The 22507-nt window shown below is 46.7% G+C and overlaps 1 protein-coding gene across 2 annotated transcripts in view; it reads left to right on the forward strand.

Moving 5' to 3' along the window:
• The window catches only part of CFDP1 (craniofacial development protein 1), a 154451-nt gene extending 137982 nt beyond the window's left edge, over positions 1-16469 (forward strand). The window contains exons 6-7 of one of the 2 annotated variants that reach the window (XM_010382975.1): positions 6404-6562; positions 15658-15990. In XM_010382975.1, coding sequence (XP_010381277.1) covers positions 6404-6562; positions 15658-15748 — 250 coding nt within the window. In that variant the 3' untranslated portion in view covers positions 15749-15990. Of the gene's footprint in view, positions 1-6403; positions 6563-15657 lie in introns of both variants that reach the window. The other variant, XM_030924407.1, reaches the window with a different exon arrangement.
• The last annotated feature ends 6038 nt before the right edge of the window (positions 16470-22507 follow it).

Consider the following 22507-nt stretch of genomic DNA (forward strand, 5'->3'; position numbering starts at 1 on the left):
AGCCGAAAATTAAGCTTTATATATTTTTATATCCCCATTCTGAGCACAGTGTCTGGTAGAGAGTAAGTTCTCAGTAATCTCTGTTGGATGAATACAATGAATGAATGACTCTGAGTTCCTTTCCAAACCTATAATTCTATTCTGTGAGATGGCTGGGTACCTGGGGATGATTTTAAAGATCACCAGGAAAGATCTTCCTACCATCTTCACAAACAGTTGGTAAGCCCTGTCAGCCTTTCCACTTGGCAAGTTACTCTCCCAGCTCCTTTCCACTGCCTCTTTTAAACAAACAGCAGGATCCCAGGCATTGCTGAGGATGGTCAGATAGAACAGTGCTCTTGCTACAAAATCAATCGGTTGGACAAATCCAAGTCCATGCTAATGGACATGGAACAAAGTAAACAAGTTACCATAATATCTCTATGACAGACTCAACAGGATGAAGTTTATTGTTTAGTTACAATGACATTTTTGTTAAAATTACATTTCTTTTGCTAAAGAGAAGCAGAGTAAGTTCTAGAAAAATTATCATTATAAACTTTGAACCTAGAAAGGAAAAACATGACCTGTCATTTTACATTCTGTGTCTCTTTTACTTTTCTGAGTTTCTTTTTTTTTTTTTTTTTTTTTTTGAGGCGGAGTCTCGCTCTATCGCCCGGACTGGAGTGCAGTGGCCAGATCTCAGCTCACTGCAAGCTCCGCCTCCCGGTTTACGCCATTCTCCTGCCTCAGCCTCCCAAGTAGCTGGGACTACAGGCGCCCTCCACCTCGCCCGGCTAGTTTTTGTATTTTTAGTAGAGACGGGGTTTCACCGTGTTAGCCAGGATGGTCTCGATCTCCTGACCTCGTGATCCACCCGTCTCGGCCTCCCAAAGTGCTGGGATTACAGGCTTGAGCCACCGTGCCCGGCCTTTTCTGAGTTTCTTAATCAAGGTCTTGGTTGGTGTCTGGTGTTATGATAGGTCTTGGTCTGGCATGGTGGGAAGGGAGTTGAAGATAATTGCTGATTGATGGATAACTGAACAAAATACGCAAGAAAGATAAGCTTGGAAAATAAGTGTCTCTTTCACCAGTATGAGCTGCACTCAGCCACGCTCTCTTATGGCATGGAAGCTGGCTGGTGAAAGCAAAGGCCACATTCCTTGAACAGGATTAGTCTTTACATCAAATTTATGGTAGTAAGGTCAACAAAGTCACGTTATGTTCAGGAGGAGGTGGTTGCAATGTCATTGTGACATTGGAAACATCTTGGTAATAACATTCCAGAGTCCCTCAGCATAACATTCGGGATGTAATCTGGGTGAGCAAGTGCATGGTGCATTTCTTCGAACTTTGACTTGCAGCAGGTGGGTGAGGAGTCTCTTGACTCAATGAAGTACCGTCATCTGAAGGGTGGTCTGTTAAAGCAGACTTTCTGGCAGTACCTTGCCCTACGGCTTAGGATCCAGAACAAAGAAACCAGTGGTTCTGTTGGTCTGGAACTGGATTGGTTCTTGATGAAAACAAATCTACAAGGGAATTCTGACTTCCCCATTCCAATATACACAGCTGCCAGACGCCTGGAGAGCCAGTGCTGGTTTGTCCCCTGCTAGCCACAGTTCTCAGAGGTTAGGTATGTGGCTGAAGTAGGTTTTCCTGTGTTCTTTCTCAGAATAGGGTCAGCGGCCCCTGCCCAGATACTGATTCTCTCCTGCCTTGGCTTCCTGAAAGCCTGGTTGATGTACCTTTGTGTCAGAGAAAGGGGCAAGGTCACAGTAAATCTGCCTTTCTGAAAGCTGTGCTGAAATGATGCCAGGATTAGGACACTGAAACCCCTGTCAGGGTGGGAGGGTGAGTGGGAGGGCTCAGAACCTTGAGGGAGCCCACACACCAGGTTCTAGGAAGAAGCTGCTGGTCTCCTGGTTATGATGAGCCCCCCTGTGTGTTCTGGCTGCTGCTATCAGTGTGTCATTCACTTTGAGTTAGTCTCAAATAAAAGACATATCATTTTGCTTTACAGACTATCACATTAGGACATCTTACACCATGTTAATGACCCAGTGAAAGGAGAGCTGGAAGCCTTCCCCAAAAGCATAATAGCACAGTTGACATTTTACTGATGTTTTATGGTGAGCAAGCCAAAGGGGTATTACGGTTTTTTTCCTTTCTGGAAACCTCTCACTGCTGTGCATCAAAAAATCAAGTTTCTCCTAGACTTCTCAAAGTAATTCGTCAAAAAGATGGCCTAACCCAGGAATACCACTGGAGCTGTAGGCTGAAGGGGAGAGGTGGCATACATAGCCTGTGGTGCTGCCCAAATTAAATGGCGAACCCTGGGCTGTTGAGAGCTGATGGAAGAATAAAAGTGAATTATTTCCTGTAAAATCTTCAGTGTAGAAGTGCTCTAAAAACTATTTTGTCCTACAAAGATCTGATTCTCTTCCATGAATTGGTTCTGTAATCCAGGTGACATGGTTGACTTTATTGAGTGCTCATTGTTCACAGAACTCTGTCAATGGGTAGAGAGGTTTGGAGACACAGGAACTTAAATCACAGAAAGATAAGACTACACGAGGAAAATAATTTTTCTCCTAAAAGCCTTAGTTAGATTCCCCTCAAAGCAGAACGTAAGACAAGGATTTTGAGTGCAGAGAGTTTATTTGGGAAACGATCCCAGGAAGCAGGTGTGAGTGGTGGAAAGAATGACACAAAGAAGAAGGAAAAGTTAATATAAGAGTACAATTCCTGTTCTCACTCATAGGTGGGAACTGAACAATGAGATCACCTGGACTCGGGAAGGGGAACATCACACACTGGGGCCTATCATGGGGAGGGGGGAGGGGGGAGGGATTGCATTGGGAGTTATACATGATATAAATGATGAATTGATGGGTGCTGACGAGTTGATGGGTGCAGCACACCAACATGGCACAAGTATACATATGTAACAAACCTGCACGTTATGCACATGTGCCCTAGAACTTAAAGTATAATAAAAAAATAAAATAAAATAGTACAATTCCAAGGCCACAAGGACTTGATGGCACCAGAATTTCTGAGAAGCATTCAGGGCACCTCCTGCAGCTCCCTTGTGAGGGGTAGGAGCTGGCCATTTAACCACCAGCTTTTGTGTTCCTTCAGGCTAGTCCCAATGGCTTGAGCTCCACCACTGCCCAGGCAGTACTTGTGGCATGCAGGCAGGCTCAGAGGAGATCCTGCAGCCAGAAATGGAAAGTCTTCAGGCATATGCTTTTGGTGGGGTGTTGTCAACAGTGAATGAACCTGCACTTGCCCAGAACCATCTAGTACAGCTGCAGCCGAAATAGAGGTTCACAAGCATCTAAAGAAAAATTAGTGTTCCCATATGAAAAGAACTGGTATGATAGAAATACCAACAGGGGCACCTAACCCAGAGATGAGGGAAGGCTTCCTGGGGGAAGTGGTTTTTTTTTTTTTTTTTTGAGACGGAGTCTCGCTCTGTCACCCAGGCTGGAGTGCTGTGGCCGGATCTCAGCTCACTGCAAGCTCCGCCTCCCGGGTTCACGCCATTCTCCTGCCTCAGCCTCCCGAGTAGCTGGGACTACAGGCGCCGCCACCTCGCCTGGCTAGTTTTTTGTATTTTTTTTTTAGTAGAGATGGGGTTTCACCGTGTTAGCCAGGATGGTCTCGATCTCCTGACCTCGTGATCCGCCCGTCTCGGCCTCCCAAAGTGCTGGGATTACAGGCTTGAGCCACCGCGCCCGGCCGGGAAGTGGTTTTAAAGCTGAGATAAGGCTTGATATGGTGGCTCATGCCTATAATCCCAGTATTTCGGGAGACCAAGGCAGGAGGATTGCTTGAGTCCAAGAGTTTGAGACCAGCCTTGGGCAACATAGCAAGACCCTATCTCTACAAAACATAAAAAAATTAGTTGAACGTGGTGTCACACACCAGTAGTCTCAGCAACTCAGGAGGCTGAGGTGGGAGGATCACTTGACCCAGGAAGGTTGAGGCTGTAGTGAGCTGTGATTTCACTGCTGTACTCCAGCCTGGGTAACAGAGTGAGAACCTGTCTCTAAAAGAGTAAATACATAAAAATTTATTTTAATTATTATATTTTAAAAAGAGGTCAATGGGCCTGGCCTCAGTGGCTCACACCTGTAATCCCAGCACTTTGGGAGGCCAAAGTGGGCAGATCACCCGAGGTCAGGAGTTTGAGACTAGCCTGCCCAACATGGCGAAACCCTGTCTATTAAAAATACAAAAAATTAGCCAGGCGTGGTGGAGGGCACCTGTAATCCCAGCTACTTGGGAGGCTGAGGCAGGAGAATTGCTTGAACCCGGGAGGTGGAGGTTGTAGTGAGCCGAGATCATGCCACTGCGTTCCAGCCTGGGCAACGAGAGAAACTCCAGTCTCAAAAAATAAAAATAAAATAAAAAGGAGTCAGTGAAGAGACATTTAAGCAGAAAGACATGATAAGCTTTGTGTTTTGGAATATTCAGTCTAATTACAGCATGTCAGTAGATACCAGGATAGAACCATTGAGTGAGGATGGGGAAAAACAGGTTAGGGAGACAAGTAAAGAGGCTGTTTAGTTATCCAGGTGATATAAGAATGAGAAGTCGGGTAGTAGCAGTAAGGAAGATGAGAAGGAAAAAGATTTGAGACACAGTAAGTTTCCATATCCCCACTCATGGTCCATTCCTGGTAAAATGGTGAAAGAGAAAGTGTGTGTGTGTGTGTGTGTGTGTGTGTGCGCGCGCGCATGACATTGTAAGAGTTGAGTTGTCTAGAAAACAGTGCTTAGAAGATATGAATTGAAAGTTCATGAAGAGCTGTTGGAGTTCTCTTAAGCAAACTGGGAAGTAAAGTAACTAAAGAGAAAATCTCTCCAGTCACTTCTCATCTGGAGGTGAGATAGTGCAGTGCAGACTGAGAGTCGGGAGAGGTCTTGCTTTGTCCCGGATCTGTGTTGTCTATTGCTTTGACCCGTGTTTTTTCATTTAACCTCTCTGAACTTTGTTTATTTGTCCAACTTAATACAAAGATAATGAAGCTTGCCCAGCCTATTCTGAGTTGATCTTAAGCTCAGCATGTACTGGGGTGTGACCCAAACAGGGAAGCTGACATCCTTTCTACTAAAGTTAATAGAATGAGAATGCTTAGGGTCATTGTTCAGTCCCAGCAGTCTGTTGTTCAGTGTGGACGTTGACCTGTTGGCTCACCCTAGGCACAGGGGGTGAGTGGTCGTTCACCGTGCTGTGCGGCAGGGACGTGGGGTTTCAGAATGGGTTAGGGTGATACTAGGTTGTTTCAAAGGTGATCCCTTCCAACGCTGAGACTGGGTCCTGTGTCACAAGCCTTAGTAAGAGTTAGATGAGATCATGGCTACAAAAGCACTTGGAGAACAAACATTCTAGACAAGTAAAGGTATTATTAGCAGTAGACCATTTGACATTAGTTCATGGTTTTTAAATGTTTAACTTTCTTGCATATCCCCATGAGGCAGAAAATAACTTCCAAGTTCCTACATGCTGGTAGATGATTTCGTTTCATTTCATAAAGAGACCAAACCTTCCCTCATACCATCTTAACTGCATTTTGCTTTTCTTACATTATCTCATATGTTTAATAATGACTGGAAATATTTGACTTGCCAAGACTTGAATTTGGGCGTCTGGGGTTTCTCCCACTGTCCATGATAGCATCACCAGCAAGTGGAGCACAGGCTGTACATTCTGCATGTGAGCTTTCAGAGTGAGGAATGTTCTCTACCTCCTGGGAAAAACCAGGGCCCAATTCACAGGAGTTGAAAGGAAACTGATTTCAGAACCCTTTTACAGTACTGTGACTTTTCACTCATCAGTGTTGGGAACTGGTTCTCTTTCTGTTAAAAGAACCCCCTGGGGCTTTAAGCTTAAACGATGACAGTGACTCAGAGTGGCTCATGCTTATTACACCTTGATGCTGTGCCAAGTGCAATTTTAGCCCTTTACATGTAAGATACACCACAGCCTGTGAGTAAGCATTCGCTTTGTAGATTAGGAAACCAAGGAACATGCAGTAAATAACTAGCCTAGAGTCACACAGTTAAGCTGGAAGTTGGACCTTGGCATGTGACTCCAAAGCCCTGCCTGAAGTGCTGCTCCTCCCCTCCTTGCAAGCAGAGACCTGCCACACAGAGCCTACAGAGGTCTGAAGGAGGTAGGATTTCCTGTTCGCAGCTCAGGAGAGCAGACAGTGGTGTTAAGCAGGAAAAGCACATGAGAATTCCAGTTTACTTACAGTGCTCTCCACACCAGGAAGGAAATGCCCCAAATATGAACATGACTTCCACTAAGATAAATGGCTCCAATCTAGGGGATTCCCATGTGCAGCAGAAAAACTGTTAATCTGGAGATCAGAGTTTTTACCTGCTACCTCTTTCATATTTTCTTTCCTTAGGTTAAAAAGATCAAGTGGCATGAGCAACCTTTTGGGGAAAATTGGTGCCAAGAAACAGAAAATGAGCACCCTTGAGAAGTCCAAACTGGACTGGGAGAGCTTCAAGGAGGAAGAGGGGATTGGTGAAGAACTGGCTATCCATAATCGAGGGAAAGAGGGGTAAGAAGGAGTAGGTTATATGCCTTGGAAAATCCTCAGAACCCTGAAATCAGGAGACAGACTGCCCACTGTAAGCAAGCAGGAGCTTTTCATGATGGAACTAAAAATGTGAGCACTTTGGTTTGTCAGTAAGGCTCTGTTCCAGTGTGAGGCAGGGCCCGTCACTGGGAAGGCCACTGCGGGTGGAGGGAAGGCGGGGCATGTGAGGTGTACTCTCAGGGCCAGTCACGTCTGCCAAGCTGAATTTGCTGAATTACAGCTCCAGTGAACTATAAGTTGCCTAGTGGTTGGATCTGGCCCACGGTAGCAGCCTTGGCCTTATCTGAATCATTTGTCCTTCTGAGAAGCCAAACTAGTTCAAATCCTTCAAAAACAGAGCCAGTGGAGTGCCTAGATGTTGCATTATTGTGACATTTTTTTTTGTCTGTGTCATCATGGCCCAGGGCAGGGCTTTACCCTTGGCTATAGCCTGTGTGATAGGCCAGGCCCTCAGACAGCACCACAGGCCATCACTTGCACCTCTTTCTCTTCACTGTGGAATACAAAGAGGATGTTCATAACCTATGTATTCAGTTGTAAAAAGGGTCCTTTCCTTGTCATATTTGTCTTGCTGGTGATTAAACAAAACATCAAGAAAGAAATGGTGACCAGGCATGGTGGTTCACACCTGTAATCTCGGCACTTTGGGAGGCTGAGGCAGGCAGATCACTTGAGGTCAGGAGTTCGAGACCAGCTTGGCCAACATGGCAAAACCCCATCTCTACTAAAAATACAAGAATTAGCCAGGCATAGTGGTGCACACTTGTAATCCCAGCTACTTGGGAGGCTGGGGTAGGAGGATCACTTGAACCCAGGAGGTACGGAGGTTGCAGTGAGCCAATATTGAACCACTGCACTCTAGCCTGGGTGACAGAGCAAGACTCTGTCTCAAAAAGAAAGAAAGAAAGAAAGAAATGGTGTTCATAAGTACTTAGGGACCTCAGAAGGCACTAAGGAAGTTACCACAGAAGTGACTTCATGGCTCAAAATCAATAGTCCTCACCCCTAGCCATGAAAGGAAATGTTGAGTGTCCCACTCAGAGAGCCCTGGCTGCTCAGCAGCTCTGCCCCTCACCAGTAAGCTCTTCTCCAGCAGCATGCTGGACACCTCTGAGGCTCAGCTCCGTCACCAATGAAATTGGGATAATGATACCACCCTCACTATGTGGTTGTGATGATCTCATGAGATAATACATGTATTGCTTATATATATGTAATATGCATAAAGCACTTTACGGAACACCTGTCACATAAAGGCTCGCATTAAGTCCAAGTCATTCAAGTTTTTTTTTAAGAGAGACTCACTATGTTGCCCAGGATAGTCTCAAACTTTTGGGCTCAAGCGATCCTCCTGCCTCGGCCTCCTATGGAGCTAGGACTACAGGGGCACATCCCTGCACCCAGCTCATTCAGGTTATTAATGATAGGCAAAGGATTTATTTTGGGAGGGGTCATATTTCTAAATTAGGCTTCAAGATTATCTAAATGAACCTGGAAGCTGACCAGTTTTTTTTTTTTTAACATTATTTATTTATTTAGAGATGGAGTCTCACCCTGTCACCCAGGCTAGAGTGCAATGGCATGATCTTGGCTCACTGCAACCTCTGCCTGCCAAGTTCAAGCAATTCTCCTGCCTCAGCCTCCCAAGTAACTGAGATTACAGACATGCGCCTCCATGCCTGCTAATTTTTGTATTTTTAGTAGATAGAGATGGGGTTTCACCATGTTGACCAGGCTGGTTTCAAACTCCTGACCTCATGATCCACCCGCCTCGGCCTCCCAAAGTTCTGGGATTACAGGCATGAGCCACTGCACCCAGCCCAAAAAAAAAAAAAAAAAAAAAAACATTTTAAACAGCTTCATAAGCTTGTTTCACTAGCAGACTTCTAGGTCAGTCTAAGCTGGAATGCTACAGGACAGGGAGAAGGAGCCAGAGTGATCGGGGAAGGCTCCGGATGAAGCGCAGTGTTGTCTCTTCACGAGTGGCAGCTCTGACATGTGCCCCAAACCTCTCCGTTCAGATTCAGCTCTAGTAACTTGCAGCTCCGTCCTGTTCTCCACTCTTGCCCAGTGATCTGAGACAGCAGAGGAACTATCAGTGTGTGCTACACATTATTGCTTTTCTGAATATTGATTATTTGAGTTGGACAGTGTTGACTCTGCTTGAGTTAATAGAGGTCTTAGAAAAGTAAGGAGTGCTGGGAGCAGTGGTTCACTCCTGCAATCCCAGCACTTAGTGATTATTGTGGGAATTAAATAAGTAGAGGAAAGGCCGGGCATGTTTATCAATAGGAGTCCTCTCCCTTTTCCATGAGTCCTATGCTCACTTTTCTTTCTCCCACCTGCCATTACTGACCCCACCATACCTCGGGCCTTACTGGAAAACTAGATGCTTTATTCCATTAAGTTTCTTCTTGATGTGTTCCTGCCAACTCTTCAGGAATATTTTCCACAGTGGTGGGAAGCAGAGCTTGGTGGCATCTCCACCCAGACTCCCTGGCTGGCTTTTCTTCCTTCCCTGGGCCTTTAAACTTGGAAAGTCCCAGGGCTGGGCCCTGGGCAGCCATCTCTTCCTCCCCAGGAAAGCCCACAAGTTGCAACTTGCAGCTGCCATTCTTAACTGAAGACTCAAAAAAAGTATCCCCTCCCCTGACCATTCCACTAAGGTCCAGACTTACATTTCAGCTGTTAGTTGACATCTCCTTCTGGTTGTCCAAGACACATCAAACTTAACTTTCAAAACCAAATACTTGCTTTCCCTCCATAAACAGAACCCTCACTCCTCAGAATTCTTAGAAAATGGCACATCACTGTCTACCCTACTGTTAAAAGAAAAACTTGGGGCTGGGCATGGTGGCTCACACCTGTAATCCCAACACTTTGGGAGGCCGAGGCAGGCAGATCACCTGAGGTCAGGAGTTCGAGACCATCCTGGCCAACATGGTGAAACCCCCGTCTCTACTGAAATACAAAAATTAGCCGGGCATGGTGGTGGGCACCTGTAATCCCAGCTACTTGGGAGGCTGAGGCTGGAGAATTTCTTGAACCCAGGACACAGAGGTGACAATGAGCCGAGATCATGCCATTGCACTCCAGCCTGGGCAACAAGAGCGAAACTCCGTCTCAAAAAGAAAAAAAGAAAAACTTGGGCTTCATCCTTGATTTCCTGTCTTTCCACCAACATCCCACAATTTCAGTTGATGGTTCCATCACAAAATACTTCAGCTCATTTATATTCGTGCAGCCCCACTACCACCACCCCAGTACAGGCCGCAGACATCTCCTCCGCTCCCTGCTTCTACCTCTGTACCCTTTCATCCATTCTCCACCCAGCAGCAGAAGCAGTCATTTAAAAATACCAATTTTCATCTCTTCCCTGCGGAACACCCCCCGGTAGCCCTTCAAATCAGTGTTAGCCAGGCCCTCTCCGAGCTGTCCCCTGCCTACCTCTGTCCTCTTCTCCCCCAGCTCGCTGCAGGCCAGCCTCACTGTCTCTGTGTAGTGCTCCTCCCCCGGGAGGCTCTGGTTTGTCATCCAGGGCTCTACACGGATGGCATTCTAGAGTACTCCCAACCCAAGGAACCCTCAGTCACATTACCCTGTTTGGTTTTCTCCGTGACATTTACTGTCATCTGATGCATGTTGTCATGTTTTGTTCATCTATGGTAAGCCCCTGAGGGCAACATCTTGTTCCCTATTCTGTTACCAGCCCAGAGCAGGTGCTGCACCATGGCAGTGTCTAAACACCCATCCCACTAGCTAGCAGATAGTCATAGCTTTTGTTTGGCAGTCTAGTAGGATTAGAATTAACTGCCCAGAAAAGAAGAGCATAATACGTCAGAATGATGTTTCCATCCAGGCGTCATTTCAGTCAGAAGAGTTGGTTGAAGTACCTGTACTGGAGACAGTCATCTGTCCGGCAAAGAACTACTGCTTTTCCTCTGAGCTCCAGACTCCCAGGGCCCAGTACAGCATTCCAGGATCAGAGTCAGCCCTGCAGTCCTGTAACCCATTACACAGGTATCTTGGTGGTGATCAGCAGCAGCAGCTTCGCATCTAGGAGTGCTAAGGCAAGGGCCGACTGACTTAGGAGGAGGAATCCATGCACAGAGAAGAGAAATACTGGCTGATGCCAGCGCTGCTGTCTGACCAATCCATTGAAGTTACCATTGGAGACCAGGTGTTTTTGTGAGTTGGAGAGACATGAAGGAGGGACTGGAGAAAATAATTTTCTTTCTCTAAAAAAATCTATTTTCATGACCCCTCAGAGTCACTCTTTCAGAACCAGCACAACCTGGAGGTGATAGGGGAAGAAGGCAGTGGAGAAGAAACTTAATTAGAATCACCGCCCTTCCAGTCTAACCCTTGAGATGTTTGCAAGTTAAATCCTCCGGAAGAGGGGAGATGTATTATTGGGCAAACTGCTTCTTTCAACTGCATTTCTCAGGATAGCAAAGTCCATATCTCTGTACATCATTCCCAGAGCCTTATTCTAGCCTCGGAGTGCTTCCATAGCCCATTGCTTTGTGGTATTGGAAAATGCATTTACCCACTTTTTGTCCTGTGTCTGTGCTGCCTTGAATGGTCACTTGGGGAACAGAATGCTGGCTTTGGGCAGCGTGATGATAATGCAGCCTTAGTGTGTCCTTAGTGACTGCCTCAGGTTTCCCTCCACTTCCCTATGCTCTCCCTTTTCCTGACCAGCGGTGCAGGAGGCATCTCAGGGATTTCAGCCAGGGTGACCACATCTGATCAGCACTCTGTTGGACCTTACCACCCTCAGAGGCCCTCTGTCCTCCTGCAGCGTGGGTGCCCAGATACAGGTTGAATATCCCTTATCTGAAATGCTTAGGACTGGAAGTGTTTTGGATTTCATACCTTTTTCAATTTTGTAATATTTGCTTTTACATCATCAGCAATCTTGGGGATGGGACCCAAGTCTAAACACAAAATTCATTTGTTTTATATGTGCTTTATACACAAAACCTGGAGGTAATTTTATGCAGTATTTTAAATAATTGTGTGCTTGAAACAAAGCTTGTGTACATTGAACCATCAGAAAGCAAAGGCGTCAGGTGTGGAATTTTCCACTTGTGTCTTGTTAGTGCTTTAAAGGTTTCTGATTTTGGAGGAATTCAGATTTCAGATTTTTGGATTTGGGATGCTCACCTTGTACTGACATGTTCACTAGTAGCATTTTCTACCCTTCTCTTGTCCTCTTCCATTTCTCCCTCCCTCTTCATTGGCCTAGATCTCAGGGAAATTGGTGGCAGATAAATAATTTGGGTTGGAAGATTCAAAAGATGTCAGAGCCTGTTGTGCCTAACCTGGTTCTAAAAGGAAAAACTAGAAAATCCCTTAGGTTCTTAGCATATTTTATTAAAGAAAGTGAAGAGCCTCTTAATTGGGCCACAGAAGGCAATGGGAGCAGAAAGGGATGATGCACCCCCCACTACTGGGCTTCCCTGTGGACTGGGCTGAGTCATGCTGGGCCCCCAAAAGGACTGCTCACAGGCCAGAAAAGCACCCGGACACATCAAGAGCAAGAGCCATGATTCCCATTGCACTTGTCCTCAGGTGGGTCTGTTCTGGGACCACGACCCACTTAAAGTGCATGAAAACGTCCTGAGTCTCAGTGGCCACCTTTGAGGAGGTGGCCTTCCTAATGAGCCCTTCCTCTTTTGGGGATATTTAGTCTCTCGGTCTCTGTTCCAGTTGCCCTGGGTTTTGAGGGTCTGTAGAGGTAAAGTCAAGTCAGAAGAAATGTGAAGCAAGACCGGGCAGAATGACTCACGCCTGTAGTCCCAGCACTTCGGGAGGCTGAGGCAGGCAGATCACTTGAGGCCAGGAGTTCAAGACCAGCCTGACCAACATGGCAAAACCCCATCTCTACTAAAAATGCCAAAAAAAAAAAAGAAGAAGAAATGCGAAGCAAGAACCCCAAGCCCATGACAACTTCCATAGCTATTTTTTTGTTTTATTGTATACAAAGCACTTCTCACAGTTTCATTGTATTGCCAGAGGGTTATTGTAATTGTTATTCCTGTTTTACAGAGAAGGAAAAAAAAGGCACAGAAAATTAAGTATCTTGCCCAAAGTCACACAAAAACTAAATGTCAGAGCTACTGTCATCCTTAGCACCTTTTCTGTCTCTTGGCAGTGGGAGAGTATATCACGTAGTTTTGTTCATGGTCAGCTCTTGGCAGTAAACCAAGGCCATCACAGGCATCCTGTTAGCAGCTGCAGATAGCTGTGAATCGGGGAATAGTCGCCAGACCTGCCTTGATGGCCTTTGTCTGGGTTGCCCTTGAGAATTCAGTTGCATCCTGCACATGTGCCCCTCGTTGCTGCCTGAGGCCTCCCTAAACCTGAACTCCGACTGCACCTGCCTGTTTAGCACCCAACCTGGGCTTCACTCTTGATAGTCTCAAGGTTAGCTGGACCCAACACAGCTTCTGGGAACGTGCAGGACCTTTATTCATACCCAGTTAGCATCCCTATTTAAGTGTCACTTGTTATTTACAGGAAAGTCAGGGCTGGGCCCAATGGCTCTCACCTGTAATCCTAGCACTTGGGAGGCCAAGGTGGGAGGATCGCTTGAGCCCAGGAGTTCAAGACCAGCATGGGCAACATGGAGAGACCCTATCTCTACAAAAGATTTAAAATTAGCCAAGTGGTATGTGCCTGTGGTCCCAGCTACCTGAGAGGCCGAAGCAGGAGGATTGTTTGAGCCTGAGAGGTCAAGGCCGCAGTGAACTGTGTTCGCACCACTGCACTCCAGCCTGAGCAACAAAGCAAGGCCCTGTCTCAGAAAAACAAAGTCAGGAAGAAAGACCCCAAATGCTTAAAGCCACATACTTACTCCTTTCCTCCACCTGATCTCCCAGACAGGTAGCACTGGAAGATGGCTCTTGAAACATACCCTAAATTCCTCTTACACCCCCGGGCCAACAACAGCACAGCAAGATCTCATGCTGAGGCTCACCTCTCTTTTTTCTGCTAGCACTTCCAAGGGACAGTTAAAGTTCAGTGCTGTCAAAATCCTGGTCCCCATGGCAGTGAGCCTCCCTGGGGCTGGTGGGGCTGGGGTGGAAAGATGACCAGTTGTAGTGAACCTCAAAATGTAGTGAACCTCAAAATGGCCTCTCAGGCCATTTTGGTTAGCAGCCCCCACTTGAGAATCACGGGTCTCTTAGTGGGAGGTGGGAAGTGAGTTTGTTGTTAGATGTCTACACTTCCCTACCTGTCTCCCCTTTTTCTCTTTTTATCTAAAGACTGCCAGGGACTCTGAAGTTCGAATTCAACCAGGCAGCCTGTATTTTTATTTGTTGAATCTGACAACCCTAACCCCAGGGACTTTTATCAAACCTGAGAGCAGGCCCTGTCATTGTGTTTCCAGCCATTCTGGCCTCATTGACGGTTTTGACACAGCAGCTTAGTATCTGAGCCAGACCAGGTGTTTTGGTTCCTCACTGCTGAAACCGTAAGTCCAGACTTGGGCCATCTACTATCCTCAGGAGCCTGTTAGAAGCTGGCTTCCTAAAACCATGGTGACAATATTACCTGCCATTTTATTGAGCATCTTTTCTGTGCCCAGTGTGATGTAGACACTATTTTATTTAATCCACACAACAGTCCTTCAGAATGGAGTCGACTAGCCATTATTTATTATCATTATTACAAATTAGGAAACAGAACTAGCAAGGTTAAGTGACTTGCCCAGAGTCACACAGACAGCAAATGACAGGACTCAGACCTCCAGCCCTCTGGCCTCAGAGCCTGTACATTTCTGGCCAGCCCTCCAGAAGTGTCAAGGTAGTCAGGCCTAGCTGGAAATGAGGTAGGATGATGGATGGTACTTCCCAGGATGCCGCTGGGAGGGAAAGCAAGGCCCTGGACTCAGCAGGGGAACACAGGTTCCTGAACCCCGTAGCATTCTCACTATAAATGTAATGACTTTGTAATGACAGATGCACATTTTCCACAGTGCAACAAAAGAAAAATTAGTGCAGAGATTCAATTATGTCTCCCATTTTCGGTGGCAATTTTTGCTCTCTCAATAGATTAATTAGCAGCAGAGATCTCCTCCCCCCAGGCAAATCGCAGCACACTTAATGGCGAGGAGGTGCATTAAGATGCAGCTGTGTCTCATTAAGCAGCCAGCCTCGCTCCCAGCAAGCACGCCTGTGCTTCAGCCCTTGCTGCTTTCCCGTCCTGCTTTCCCATCCTGCCTGGAGGACAGAGGGAAAGTTTGCTGAACCCAACCAGATTTGGGAGCAGAGTGTCCACCTTTCAAGGGGATCCTGTATGTGGACTACAGGCCACAGAGGCCTTAACCTCATTCTCTTAGAGGAATTTAGGGAAAGAGTTCTCCTGTCATCTTAGCAGAAGCAACCTAGACCCAAACAGGGTGGAGGATACCACGGAGAGGAGAAAAGGGTGAGGGGGGAAGAAAAGAGCTCAGAGCAGTTAAATCGCTTCTCAAGTGTGCAGTTTATGAACCTCAGCTCACTTCATCTTCACAGCAGCCCTGTGAGGTCATTTTTACTGTCTTCTTTCCTTCATTACCACATGCCCCCTTTTCACGTTTTGATGTATGTACGCAGGAGGCATAGCTTACTCTTACCCACCAATTCAACACACCACTAAAGCCAAGAAATACAGCATCACCATGCTGCTGTATAGAAAAGTGAGGCTCTAAGATGTTCATTCCTTTGCCCAGCTAATAAGTGAGCTAGAGCTAGGACTTGAACCCACGCTTGTGTAAACCTGTGTTCTTTCTTCTTACCTTAAAGTCCTGTTAGAAAATTGTAGCATCTTCCTGCCACCCAGCCTCTGGTATACTTTCCCTTTGATAAGCTGTTGCCTTCCTTTTATTTTCACCATCCTTGTTTAGACCAAATGTGAGTGGTTTGGATTGTACTGGAAGAGTCATGGGTGGTCACTCTCGGCACCATTTACTGTAACTTAGTTTATCCCTGGGGCACGGGACCATGCAGGGAAGGAGTTTCTCCTACTGGATTCTACTGACAAACACTGTTTTCATCTTCTTCTAGGTACATTGAACGGAAAGCCTTCCTCGACCGAGTGGATCACAGGCAGTTTGAAATTGAGCGAGATCTCAGGCTGAGCAAAATGAAACCTTGATGTTACGGGCAAAATCAAGAGCAGCTTAATCCTGTTTACAATGTGAGCTTTTTGTGCGTCTGTGAAATGTTTTCCAGTGTTTCTCATCATCTGTTTCCCAGCAAGGTCTTTTTTTTTTCTACATTGAAGTTCTGTCTATGTATCTTAATCACAAATGGTTTCATTCACTTTACTTTTAAAAATTTGTCCTTAAATGAATAAATAAAATAAAAGTTGGTCCTGTGAGAGGATGATGAAGATGACGACCTCACTCACCTTCCTTTTATTCTGCTGCAAAGTCCCACCCAGTTCAAGACAGCACATCCCAGGTCTGTCCAGGTTGGCAGAGGTCTTGCCAGGCATGGTGAAGAGAGCTGACCAACCTGGGTGTGAATTTTCTGGGACCAAGAGGCTCTTTCTGCAGCCAGCCTTGTCCCGAAGACCTAGAGGAGGTGGCTCACTAGAGTAACTGGAATGCGAGGCCCCTTTGCAGCTTGTTCTCATTTCCACTCGGGCTTCTCTCCTGATCTCTCTCCTGAATGGATTCCTACTGATGCCATGTAAGGCTGAAAAGAAGGATACAGTATTGCTGAATTAGCTATTTTTCCCTTCAGCCTTTTTCCTCTTCCCAAAGAAAAGTTAAATTCAGATATGCTCCCACTTCAATAGTTCATTAATTTTTAGTTTGTCAGAGAATATTCTGAAGGATTTTCTTTTTTATACTCATAAGAAAATGTAAATTCCAAACTTCCTGCTGAGAGTTAGACATTCTTTGCAGAACAGCAGGGAGGAGAGTAACAAATCTTCAGTGAAGAGGGAAAGGGGGATAGAGAGCATTCATATTAATAAAGCAGGAAACTCCACAACCTGCTCCTGGTGTGTGTGCCTGCGTGTGCACGTGTGTTACTCGAGTAACATGACAGGTTTGGGTGATGACAGGATCCCTAAGACTGCATTCCATTTCTTGCTGGACCAGCTCTGTGGCCCTGACCACAGGTCATTTTTCTGTGCCTCCATTTTCTGGTCTGCAAATGGCATGAATAACACCAGTACCTCCAACGGGTGGAGTAAGCTAACAACACACCCGGCGGGTATGAGTACTAGTTTATGGCAGGTCTCCCAATCGAGGCCTCTAATGTGGTGAGAATTCATAGCAGCAAAGACCCGACTGTCAACACTAGATGGTTATGGGCTATGGATCTTATTACTCTGAAAGGTAGTTTACAAGTTAAATTTGAACACAGTGTCTATTCACATCCCCTCTGATAAATAATTCTAAGTGATTATAGAGCATTTCAGGCCAGCGTCACAACAGGCGGCCTGCGAGATCTTAGTTATGGTCCCAAATGGGACATAAGAATAACAGAGGAAGGTAGGCGAGGTGGCTCATACCTGTAATCCCAGCACTTTGGGAGGCTGAGGCAGGTGGATTGCTTGAGCTCAGGAGTTCAAGATCAGCCTGGGCAACAAGATGAAACTCAGTCTTCACCAAAAATACAAAAAGAAATTAGCCAGGCATGGTGGTGCGTGCCTGTAGTCCCAGCTACTCAGGCAACTAAGGTGGGAGGATCACTTAAGCCCTGGAAGTTGAGGCTGCAGTTAGCCAAGATCGTGCCATTTCACTCTGACCTGGGCAAAGGGAGTGAGACCCTGTCTCAAAAACAAAAAAAGAATAACCTAAGAGCTGCCAGTATTTTGATGAGAGGACATCCAGACCTTCAAGAGGTAGCAGCCAAGATTTGATGTGAATGTCCTCCCACATGGTACTCTCTGGCTCATCATCCGTCATTCACCACCATTTGGCAACTGTTTCCCTAACTTTTCTCTGGAGTTCTGAGTCCCTCTTCCATTGCGTTTCACAAAGTTCTTCATCTCAGCAGCCAGTATCTCAGCAACACGTGAGCTGGCGCTGTCGCTGTTTGAAAAATGATCCGGAATCCAATAGAATGAATGGTGCTGAGTTCGTGGTAAGTTAGGGTTTTTCTTTTTAGCCAGTGTTAACACCTGTGAAGCCTAAGGGATTAAGACAAAAGCTGCAAAGCCTGCTGGGTTCTTCTTACAGGTGGGTTTGCTATTCCTGTTTTGCTCCAAGCCATGAAGAGAGAAGTCAGGTGTGTCAGTGAAAGTCATAGCTGTGTGCTTGGGCCCTGCCTGTCTTGTTCAGGATCCAGCCCCCACACAGGTTTCTCCATCTGTACCTGTTTTCAGTTAATGTCACAATTCTGGAGAAAGGTTGGTTCCTTTCTGCTGTCTCTTGACTGGTGCCCCTTTTCCCAGCAGTGTTGCTGCCCACATCTGACTTCCACACAATCACCCATTACCTCTCCATGAGTCTTTTAGAAAGCCCCTCTAGTCTAGTCTTTTTTGACAGATTCTGGCTGCCTGTCAGGGAATACATGGCTATTTGCATCAATCCTGTTACAGGTGCCCTGTTTCCCAATTTGTAGATCCCTAGTTCGGAGTCTCACACTTTGCCACTTTGTGCTGTTTGCCTTGACTTCAGCTGTCACTCTCTTGATCTACATGGAACCTCTTTAAAAGCCTCCTGTACTGACCTCACTTCATCTCACTAATGAACTGCTTCCTCTGGCTGATACATATGCATCTGTGTGTATGTATTATGTACACATGTGTCATCTTACAATGAGAGTTCATATCAGACTTTCATTTATGTTTCAGTGGCCATACCTGGGTCATTGAACTACTTCTACCTGTAGGAAAGGCTGGAAAAGTGAGTGTCATGGAAAACAGGCAAGGATGGGGGTAATTAGGAGTATGTAGTAGGTCAGCTAACCAGTGTACCTGGCACATTCAAGTCTTTGTTATAAACCAACGGGCTTTTCTCTATTTGTTCTTTAAAATTGCCCCAGGCTGGGCACAGTGGGTCATGCCTATAATCCCAGCACTTTGGGAGACCAAGACTGGAGAATCACATGAGCCCAGGAGTTTGAGACTAGCCTGGGCAACATAGTGAGACCCCATCTCTAAAAAAAAAATAAAGTTTTAAAAATTAGCCAGTTGCACTGGCACATTTCTGTAGTCTCAGCTACTCGGGAGGCTGCGGTGGGATGATCAGTTGAGCCCAGGAGGTTGAGAGGTTGCAATGAGCCATGATCACACCACTGCACTTCAGCTGGGGCAACAAAGAAGACTCCATCTAAAACAAACAAACAAACAAACAAAAAATGGTCACAGAGAGGCAGATAGGTAATTAGGTAGGTAGATAGATAGGTAATAAGATTAGACTAGATAGGTTAGATTAGATTAGGTGGTCCCAGAGTGAGACCCCATCTCAATAAATAAAATTTTCCCAGAGGAGTGGGTGGGGTTTATTGAAGCTGGGAGAGGAGTATATTAGATTTATTTTACTATTCTCTCTACTTCGATATAGATTTGAATTTTTCATAATGTTTTCTAAATTGTCACAGGGAGGCCAGGCACAGTGGCTCACGCCTGTAATCCCAATACTTTGGAAGGCCAAGGTGGGTGGTTCACCTGAGGTCAGGAGTTCAAAACCAGCCTGACCAACATGGTGAAACCCCATCTCTACTAAAAATACAAAAATTAGGCCAGGCGCGGTGGCTCAAGCCTGTAATCCCAGCACTTTGGGAGGCCGAGACGGGCGGATCATGAGGTCAGGAGATCGAGACCATCCTGGCTAATACGGTGAAACCCCGTCTCTACTAAAAAATACAAAAAACCAGCCGGGCGACGAGGCGGGCGCCTGTAGTCCCAGCTACTCGGGAGGCTGAGACAGGAGAATGGCGTGAACCCGGGAGGTGGAGCTTGCAGTGAGCTGAGAGCCGGCCACTGCACTCCAGCCTGGGCGGCAGAGCAAGACTCCGTCTCAAAAAAAAAAAAAAAAAAAAAAAAAAAAAAATACAAAAATTAGCCAGATGTGGTTTGCACGCCTGTAATCCCAACAACTCAGGAGGCTGAGGCAGGAAAATCACTTGAACCCAAGAGGTGGAGGCTGCAGTGAGCCAAGATCGCATCACTGCACTCCAGCCTGGGCGACAAAGTGAGGCTCCATCTGGAAAAAAAAAAAAAATTGTTAGAGGCTCTAAGGAAGGACTTTGATGTGCTCAGGCTGTTCTAGGAGAGTGTGGACAGCCTCCCAGGGCTCACCTCCCCACCCTGCAAGTCTCACAATGGCCATGAGTGTGGTAGAGGGGACCCTGGTCCAGGAAGGAGGTCCTCTCTGGCTCCTAAGATCCTGTGCCTGTTTTTCTTTTATTTTCTTTTTTTTTTTAGACAGAGTCTTGCTCTGTTGCCCAATTAGTGCAGTGGCATGATCATGGTTCACTGTAGCCTCGACCTCTTGGGCTCAAGAGATCCTTTCACCTCAGCCTCCCAAGCAGCTGGGACCACAGGTATATGCCACTGCACCCAGCTAACTTAAATTTTTTGTATAGATGGGGACTCACTGTGTTGCCCAGGCTGGTCTTAACTATGCCTGTTTTAACAACTTGGAAACCAAGCTTTGCAGATTCTGTGTCACCTCATCTTCCCAGACTCTGAAGGACTTCCTCTGGCCCCTTCTTTTTACTTCTTACTGGTGTGGATCAAATTCAAGGGACAGGGGAATTGGCCAGCAAGACAGGGTCCTTGGGCATTGGCAGTGGGTATCTGCAAATGGGTGGCTGTTTCTTGTACGTGTAAGCCAGGCCCCAGGAGGCAGGAGTCTTCTTAAGCCCTGCCTGACCATCCCCAAGGGCTGGGTGCTGTGGCTGCAGAAGGGAGCAGGCCTTTGGCACCAGCCAGTGACCCAGGCAGAGGACCAAGCAGGTGGGTGTCCATGGGGGTGCCAAGAAGGGGATGGACCACTCTTGGGTATTCCTGTTGGTCATCTGTGCTGCCTGAGCCCATCTGTGCCCTCAGTGGGACCTGCCTTCTCTGCCAGCATTGCTACCTGTCCCACCCTCTTCCTACCTCATGCTTAAAGGACTGAGCCTCCTCAGCAAATGCCTAGCCTTTCTTAGTGGACCCACTGAGACCAGGCTGGTGGGTGGGACTGATTAAAGTGTGTTTGCCTTCAATCAAGAATCACCTTTTTGGCCAGGCACGGTGGCTCACACCTGTAATCCCAGTACTTTGAGAGGCTGAGGCAGGCAGATCGCTTGAGGCCAGGAGTTTGAGACCAGCCTGGGCAACATATAGCGAGACCCTGTCTCTACAAAAAAATTGAAAATTAGCTGGACATAGTGGTACATGGCTGTGATCCCAGCTACTTGGGAGACTGAGGTGGGAGGATCCCTTGAGCCCGGGGGGTCAAGGCTATAGTAAGCTGTCATTGTGCCCTTGCACTCCAGCCTGGGCGACAGAGCAAGACCCCGTCTCAGGAAAAAAAAAAAAATCACCTTTTTTTTAATTACAAGTCTGATTTGAACCATGACAGACACTATCCTGCCCAAAGTGACTAATATTTTATCTAGCTCTCACATCCACATTTAGTGAAAACTCATCTATCTAACTCCCAAAGGAAGTGATGTCCCTTTATCCAGGAGTTGGAAATTGTCAAGGAAACTGTTTGCAGGAAGTGGGAAGTGGAAAGAGTGAGTCAGTGCTAAGAGGTGTTTGGCAGCCTTCTGCAGGGCACAGTGCTTGTCCCCTGCTGTGGTGTGAATGGCTGACAACGACAGTCCAAGGACACCTTAGCTGGTCCTGCGGAGTCCAGAGACTCCCCTGGAGTTGACTTTCCTGGCCTTGCTCTTGTCCTCTTCAAGTCCCAAATGGGTGTGTCAGATTTCCAGGGCATCTGGTACCTTCTCATTACTGAAAAAAGCTGTCCTAAAACAGGATAATGTCAAAAATAAAATAAGCCTCTTGATGTGCTCTGCTCACCTATTTTCTGAGGAACGCAGTGCTCTAATTAGGAACTCTGCATAAGGTCTCTAGGGGCAAAAGGGGCCACATTAAGAAGGAAATCCTGAGTGAGCTGTACACTGTCAGCGCCCATACAAAGGTGCTGGGCTAAGGCCTGACAGACACTTAGCTGGCACCTGACTTCAGAACTGGGTAGTACAGGTTAGCTGAGTGGCTGGCACTGCGAAGGCTAGGAGACCTCCTGGGCAGGAGTGGAGTGATGGTGCTTCTGGTACCTGGGCATGGTACCAGGCTTTCCAGGTGCCATGCTGCCTCGTGGCAGGAGAACAGAGGTGGTGTGGTTGGTGTGGCGAGATGGGAGTGTGTGGTGTGGCGTAATGTGGTGTGGTGTGGTGTGATGTGGTCTGCGGTCTGACACGGGGTGGTGGAAAGGGCCTAGAACAGACTTTTAAGAGCAGTCTTCTGCTTTTTGGTATCAGTCCTTAGCCAGATCTGGAATTGCTCAGGCATGTTGGGTAAGACTTACGACTTTTTTAATTACCAAAAAGCACAGGTGAACAAACAGGAATTGGGCTGAGAATGGTGGGCTCCTGGGAAGGATCAGAAGTTTTTAGCTTCATCAGCAAACGATTGGTTGGTCCTGTGTGCCAGGTGCTTCCTGGCACGCTATCTTGTTAGATCCTCTGCCCTTTCAGAGGAGGAAACTTGCCTGAGGTCATCCGGTAACACAGCCAGGGCTGCACACACATGGCATGGCTGGGGGGCAGGATGTGGGAGGGAGCAAGATTAAACAGCCTCTCTTCACCCCCTGGATCCCAGCGCCATGTTGGGAAGGAAAGACCTGAGGGCAAGGAGACAGAAAAACCAAAGGTTGAGAAGGTTCTTGCAGATGAAGAGAATGGCACCTGCCTGCTGGTACCGAATTTTTGTGTCAAGAGTTCTTGACACAAAATG

Source organism: Rhinopithecus roxellana, chromosome 20, assembly GCF_007565055.1.
Source record: "Rhinopithecus roxellana isolate Shanxi Qingling chromosome 20, ASM756505v1, whole genome shotgun sequence".
Classification (NCBI taxonomy): Eukaryota; Metazoa; Chordata; class Mammalia; order Primates; family Cercopithecidae; genus Rhinopithecus; species Rhinopithecus roxellana.